At 43.5% G+C, this 7,380-nt stretch overlaps 1 protein-coding gene across 8 annotated transcripts; it reads left to right on the top strand.

Annotated features, from left to right (window-relative positions):
- The first annotated feature begins 315 nt into the window (after nucleotides 1-315).
- Nucleotides 316-4,429, top strand: stx19 (syntaxin 19). Of its 8 annotated transcripts, none has more exons than XM_010880202.3 (5): nucleotides 316-650; nucleotides 1,556-1,892; nucleotides 2,413-2,649; nucleotides 2,972-3,184; nucleotides 3,303-4,429. In XM_010880202.3, the coding sequence occupies exons 2-5, from the start codon at nucleotides 1,653-1,655 to the stop codon at nucleotides 3,534-3,536; spliced, it is 924 nt and encodes a 307-aa protein (XP_010878504.2). In that variant the 5' UTR covers nucleotides 316-650; nucleotides 1,556-1,652; the 3' UTR covers nucleotides 3,537-4,429. The 8 variants fall into 8 exon arrangements, with proteins under 8 accessions (XP_010878504.2, XP_010878507.2, XP_019910165.2 ...); XM_010880205.3 differs by having other exon boundaries at nucleotides 1,556-1,764; XM_020054606.2 differs by having other exon boundaries at nucleotides 1,591-1,892.
- The last annotated feature ends 2,951 nt before the right edge of the window (nucleotides 4,430-7,380 follow it).

Below are 7,380 nucleotides of genomic sequence, written 5' to 3' on the forward strand. Positions count from 1 at the left end.
GGGGCTAGCAGGCAGGCTGCACCATTGCACACAGAAACGTAATGAGCTGAAACAACACCCTATTCAACTCACGGTCATTGATGTTCTAAGAAGTACACCTCTATTTGTTCTGTAACATTGCTCATTGTTGTTTGAGCCACCCCCTATGGCAGAGTGGGAGTTGGGAGTTCTCCACGTGTTCTTCCTTCTCCCACTGGTTGACCTAATCACATCACCTTCCCTTTCTTTTGATAGGCTTATGAGACTCAATCCCATTGGTCACTCAGAGTTCTCCCTGAGAGAGAAGAGGTGTGGCCAAACTGGCAGAACAAGATATCCTGGGAAGTTGTTCCTCTGTTATAGCAGTTTTCTAACTGTTAACATAGAGGAAAATTAAGAGAATATACACCTGACAAACAGCTAACGGCAGTGGGATCAATACATTTCCTGATGATACTATTCAGAAGGATGGGATATATACGTTTGGATAATTGTACAGATAAATACTATGAACACAGGAACATTAATTCTCCAAATATTTACCCAGTTGGTAATTGAATTCTTAGTCAAACAAAAAAGGGCAGTGTCTAAGCCTGGCGGATTTCTGACTACAACAAGGTAAATAACAGAGCTCATGGCTGTCTGACTTCAGGATCCAGGGAGTAAGTGTGGTAAGATTTTCCTTAAGTGTTTGCTAGTGTTCCCTTCAATTAGATGAAGTTAGTCATGTGTGAGAAGAGAAACGCATTCCAACCTACAGAACACTATGATAGCAAATGTCATCAGACAGTTCCCTCATCAAATCTGTGACAGGAGAGCTGAAGGAAAGCTGGGAACAGAGAACGGATAAAAAAACAAAACAACATTCAAACCAAGTGGGTTCCTACCCTGGTTTTCAGACTGGCTAAATCTCACATTCCTCTAGATTTAGGAGAGTAATGTCTGAATCATAGAGTTACAATGTCCAGAATGGACAAATCCCTGGCTTAGGCCATGGGAGGTAAGCTTACTGGCTACGGTCTAGCAACTATGAAAACTGGATTTTAATTAACATGTGTTCTAGTCGCTATAATTCTGTGGACTATGGAAGGGCAGAGGAGGTCTGTTAGAGCAGGCAAGAAGGCTTCCACCACAGCATTGCTAACCACAACTTAGTCACATATACGTAACAGAACAAAGACCACTTAAGCCCTTTTAGGCAGGAGATTGGCTACACATGCGTTCATACAAACCCACACACACACACACACAAGGGCTTTCCTGTCTATAATCCATCTGGTAATTGAATAGTTTGAAATTTAAAATGCTCCATTTAATTCTAACTACCCAATCATTACACAATACATTTTACAACAATAAAATGTATTGTTGTAAAATGCTGTCTATTAAACATTTACCTCAACAGCAGGGCTTGAATCCAGCCCACTGATCTCTAAGACAAAAATTATAACAAAATCTTTCCCTAGTGTCTCTATCAAAGTAATCTAAACACCTGTAACTTTAAATATACATACAGGCATTCCTACACTATTTGGAGACACCAGACAACCAATACTTTATTATCCTTTTTTACTAGTGCAACAACATCCAACCCAGGATCTCTTCTGTCAGGATAGATTCACCAATAGTCTCTGTGGTCCCTCTGAGACTGCTCCACCAGGAGGTCTTTAACGATGAGGGACCGCCTGGATGAACTACGTCAGCTACGTCAGAAGGCCCAGGATGTCCAGGAGTCGAGGAGCACAGCAGGTGACACCCCAGTGCCGGAGAAGGACTCCCACCCAGGTGACACGGTTGGGGTTAGGGCAACCACTCCGCAGCAGGCCGTGGTGTTCGAGGAGGAACCGGTGCTGGACAACTTCCTGTCTGAGGCTCAGCATCTCCGCAGTGACATCACTGAGCTGGAAACGGAGGTGGGGGGGTCACATAGTCCTCTTATGAGCTGGCCAGAACTATGACACAGTTCAATTGCACTACAGCTGCGGGTTGTAGGGGTGCTGAGCGGGCTGGAGCAATTTAGGGGTGTATTAACCTTACTGGTTTTTGCTTGTACATTTTTGCATATTCATGTTTTGTTTACACTATAGGGTCTGTTGACTAGCAATACCCAACCAAGTGTGTCTTTGGTGTCTTTGGTTGTGTCTTTGGTTCAACAGAATGTTATTCCATCGATAATGGGAGACGTTGTTAACTGTATTAGAAAGCCAATAAAATAATTTCCCAATTTATTTCAAACTCTTTTTGAATGGTGAGCTTAAACTACAACATGAAACAAATGTTTTGAAATGTTTTTAAAGGGCCATTCCATGCACCTTTGTCTCACCTCAACTAAAGGTTTATTACAAATCTTTGGTGAATTCAAAAGAAGGAACGATTATTCGTACATCCTTCTTGTTTACTTCAGGTTTTACTCAATCTTCTCCTCCTCTGCAGGTAAAGAAGTTTAGTCAGCAACAAAAGAGTCTTGTGGCGACCATGCGTCGTTTCAGTGTGATGAAGAAGGAGAGCACAGTGACCAAGGACATCAAGCTGCAGGCGGAGAGCATCCACAGACGACTGGAAGCTCTTTCTAAGAAAGTCCAGAGCTCAGAAGACCTACACGGACTCAACGCAGCTACCACACGTATCCAACGCTCCCAACACTCAGCGCTCCATAGACACTTCCAACAGGTTCTTTTCAAGAACTTAAAAATACATTTTCTCCGCAAACCCCTGTTTTTTGTCCACTGTGAATATAGTAAGGACCAGTTAGCATATACTATATTGCCTCATCACAGCAACTTGGCTGGCTCGGGAGAGTTGAAGATCAGGACATGTCCGTAGAATAGCTTGTCAAGTCACTCTGCTTCTTTTTGAGACAACCAGAACTTCTATGATGCAGCTGTATTGTGAGGCAGGGATTGTACCTTGTCGCCATTCATCCCAACGCTGTTCTTCTGATGTTCAATAACACATGCTGTGTAAAAACTTTCTCCTCTTTTACAACTCCTAGGTGATGCGTCTGTACAATGAATCCATCCTTAGTAAACAGGAGCGTTGTAAACATTTCATCATCCGCCAGCTGGAGGTGTCTGGACGCGACGTCACCGAGGAGGAAGTAGACGAAATGGTTGCAACTGGGAAGTGGGAAGTGTTTAATGAAAATCTCCTTAACAATGAGCGCATCACACGGTCTCAGCTGTCCGAGATTGAGCAGAGACATAAAGTAAGCATGATGAAATTAAGACATGTTAGTTTATTATCCTAATCCCTATTTTGTGACAATTAAAATCTGTTTGGACAACTTCTTAACTCATGCTCTGTCTTAACCATTACTTCTACAGGAGCTACTGAATCTGGAGAGCAACATGAAGGAGCTGAGAGAACTGTTCATGGATATCTTTATGTTGGTTGAAGAGCAGGGAGGCTACATAGACAATATCCAGGCAAACGTAGAGAAGACACAGGACTACATCACCACCACTAATGAGAAGTTTAAAATGGCCACCAGGTACAAGAAAAATAATCCCCTGAGGAGGCTCTGCTCATGTTGCTGCCCCTGGAGGTGTTATACATAGAGGAAGGACTAGCCGCTGGTACCTCTTTGGGTTTTGCTGATGTGGACAGACTACAGGTGACATTCACTGAAAATGATGCACTCTTAAGTGTGCGTGAGAGAAAATTGACCAATTTAGGAGGTCATCCAAGAAGAACAGTATTTGGTAACGGTGTACAATTAAAGCAGAAAGCGAGTAGGTATCTTCAGTCCCGAACACTGAATGACTGACTACAGATGGAAATCTAAGAGAAACCCTTTTTACCCGTACAGCAACATGTTGGCGACAGATGTATATTACTTTTATGAATCTTTGCAAGCATTTATTTTGAATGCACACAGACAGTTTTATAAATCTAGCATTTAAAATAAAAATTCTAGAAAATGCTAGTAGCATAGTAAACAAATATCAGTTTCCCATCAATTATTATAAAATGTTGCATATGTTTTTTTGCTGATTTGTGGCCGTCCATCATCCATTATGTATAGTGTTTCAGGAATTACAATTCTATGATATTTCACAAAATAACATTAATTTGGAATTCTACCACATTGTTGCTAATATTTGCTTATTGGTTAAGTGGCTTATGCTAACGTTAGCTAGAAGGCTAATAGTAGTCGGGCTAGGGGTTACATTTTGGTTTAGGATAGGACTGAGGTTAGGGTTCGTGGTTGTTGTTCAGATTCGGCCTAGGAGAAGGTTTGAAAATTGCTATTTGAAAATTGCTAATGAGCAAATCTGTGATGAGATATTGACAGGCAAGCTAAACATTTGTCGTATGCGACCTACTGTCGTTTTAAGGAAGCTTCAGTGATATGAAATATTATCCATACATATCTTATTCAAATTGCAGTTTACCAGATATACTGTAAATTTTTATTGTTATGTATATCCTCTGATCCCAGACTGACATATCCATTGCCTGAAAGGTTTATAACTTTTAATGTGTTACGTTTTAATGCAACACATTAAAAAAAATGTTTTAATCCAACACATTAAAAGTGAACATTTCACTGTAAATAATATTTATATTATTTCCTACTGCGATTTCTTTTGTAGAAACTATTTATTTCAGAATCTTCCAGAACATTTCAATCCAATCAGCGATTTAAATCTCCCTGAATGTGAACGGAGTGCATCCTTCGTTAGGTGAAACAAACAGCTGTCACTGAGTCACATGTGCTTTGTCATAGCAGCAGTGTTGAAGTGCACTTCATTAAAGACCCACAGGTGTAACAGTAAACACATGGGAAATGGCCAGCCATAAGAGTTTGTTGTTCATTTTGTGGACCCAGTTGTCTGATGTTATGCAGAGTCAATGCAGAAGACTAGGTGTGTCTGGACCGGTAACACATGTTTAACTGACCACAGGTGTTCAGATAGCGAGGATATTGACCTGTGTCTGCAGGGGGTCCTGTACTGACACATTTGAACAGCAGCTAGGAAATAGGTTGGTGGCCAGACTGGGATTGAGACCTAGTTTAGGGTAGCTGTTCTATTGAACAATATACCTCGAAATCCTCTAAAAGGATTCAACAAATTGTAGGTTTCTTGCTACTTCAGATTCCAGAGGGAGGTTACACATCGTGTACTTATGTCTGCTTATCCACTTTCCGCCACATTCCTCCAGTCATAATTAGGTGTAGATTTAACTGTTTCAGAGTAGCGACCCTGCCACCAAGTGGTTACAAGGGGATGTGCAACAGGAAGCGAAACGATACACAGCTCTTGGCTCGGTATCAAACAGTAAAAAACAAGTCTTACCCTGGTTGAGATATTCACAGTAGGATATATGGGTGATGTGTGGGTGATATATGGGTGATGTGTGGTTGATGTGTGGGTGATATGTGGGTGATGTGTGGACAATGTGTGGGTGATATGTGGGTGATGTGTGGGTGATGTGTGGGTGATGTGTGGGTGATGTGTGGACAATGTGTGGGTGATGTGTGGGTGATGTGTGTGGGTAATGTGTGGGTGATGTGTGGGTGACGTGTGTGGGTAATGTGTTGGTGATATGTGGGTGACATGTGTGGGTAATGTGTGGGTGATGTGTAGGTGACGTGTGTGGGTAATGTGTGGGTGATATGTGGGTGACATGTGTGGGTGATGTGTGGGGGATATGTGTAGGCGATGTGTGGGTGACGTGTGGGTGATATGTGTAGGTGATGTGTAGGCAATGTGTGGGTGACGTGTGGGTGATGTGTGGGTGATGTGTGGACAATGTGTGGGTGATATGTGGGTGATGTGTGGGTGATGTGTGTGGGTAATGTGTGGGTGATGTGTGGGTGACGTGTGTGGGTAATGTGTGGGTGATATGTGGGTGACATGTGTGGGTGATGTGTGGGGGATATGTGTAGGCGATTGTGTGGGTGACATGTGTGGGTAATGTGTGGGTGATATGTGGGTGACGTGTGTGGGTAATGTGTGGGTGAGGGTGATATGTGTAGGTGATGTGTAGGCAATGTGTGGGTGACGTGTGTGGGTAATGTGTGGGTGATATGTGGGTGACGTGTGTGGGTAATGTGTGGGTGATATTTGGGTGACGTGTGTGGGTAATGTATGGGTGATATGTGGGTGCGGTAGGACATCAGTGATCGGGATGCTGGTGACTCAGAGGTGTCATTGCTAAAGTGGACCACCAGCATCAGATCATGAGACTGCACACTAACCACGTCCCTAACCAGCCCCCCCGGTACCAATCTCACATCATAGGCGGTCACCTCACACCCACACCAACACATCTTAACCAGAGACATACCGTCCACAGAGGACTGGTCCCAGTTCGTTGAGCAGAAAAATGCATCATGTGTGTAACTGAAGATGTAAAAAGGGCTTTACAATTACGTTTGATTGACCTTAAAGCCGGAGGCAGGGCCTTTTCTCATAGAGCTCCACTACTGTGGAAGGATTTGCCAATTAAGGTTAGAAATGCAAACTCAGTGCAAACTTTCAAGTGTCTATTAAAGACTCATCTCTACAGCACGGTCTATGATTAGGTGTAGCCTGGCCCAGGGGCGTGAAGGTGACCAGGAAGGTTTGATACTGTTCACCCTTGCTGTTTTGTCAGGTGGGCTCTCATCGCCACTAGGATGCTCTCCCTCCTAAGTCTCTCAAGGGGGGAGTCACTGGCTTGTTGTTGTCTCTCTGTTGCGCACGTGTGCAATTGGGCTGTACTCGGCCCTCATTGGGCTATACTCGGCCCTCATTCAGGGTGGTTGTGGTTGGTGGGTGTCCCTTAGTAGGGTCAGTTCTCCTTCTCCGCTAAGTTCTCCTTCTCCACTATAAATCCTTGTTAATATGAGGAAGGCATTCAACAGTCTCCTCCCGTTTTGAACTTAGGAGGGCATGAGGTCCCGGCCCACATCTGTGGAGTACCTGGCTTGGGGGACCCGTTGCTGTCCCTGTCCAGAGTCCTCCTGGTTGTGTTGCAGATCGAGACGATGCCTGACAATTTCAGCTGCCACTGTGCTGACACCCCCTCCCCCGTGTTGTCCCAGTCCATGTCCATCTGGTCATGCTTCCGACCTGGACTAAGTTTAAATAGACTCTAGACTCAGCCCACTTGCCTTTATTAATTATTACAATTGTAATCTTAATATGTTCACCAGGCACATTCAGAAGAGGACTGGTCACCTCTCTGAGGCTCGGTCATCTCTAGGTTTCTTCCTAAATGTTGGCATTCTTAGGGAGTTTTTCCTAGCCACTGAAATTCATCACTACTGTTGTTTGCTCCTTGGGCTTTAAGGCCAGGTGTTTTGTAAAAGCACTTTGTGACATCTGCTGATGTAAAAAGGGCTTTATAAATACATTTGATTGATTGATTGATTGATGTCAAGCTTGTTTTGAAAATACTGTCTGTTTGCGT

The sequence above is a fragment of the Esox lucius genome, chromosome 16 (assembly GCF_011004845.1).
Source record: "Esox lucius isolate fEsoLuc1 chromosome 16, fEsoLuc1.pri, whole genome shotgun sequence".
Classification (NCBI taxonomy): domain Eukaryota; kingdom Metazoa; phylum Chordata; class Actinopteri; order Esociformes; family Esocidae; genus Esox; species Esox lucius.

What these genes read in the sequence shown, in the direction of transcription:
- stx19 (XM_010880202.3), top strand. Translation starts at nt 1,653, where the DNA reads ATGAGGGACCGCCTGGATGAACTACGTCAGCTACGTCAGAAGGCCCAG. An exon ending in TCACTGAGCTGGAAACGGAG is followed by an intron (nt 1,893 to 2,412) that starts GTGGGGGGGTCA and finishes CCTCCTCTGCAG; the next exon opens with GTAAAGAAGTTTAGTCAGCA. An exon ending in TCCATAGACACTTCCAACAG is followed by an intron (nt 2,650 to 2,971) that starts GTTCTTTTCAAG and finishes TACAACTCCTAG; the next exon opens with GTGATGCGTCTGTACAATGA.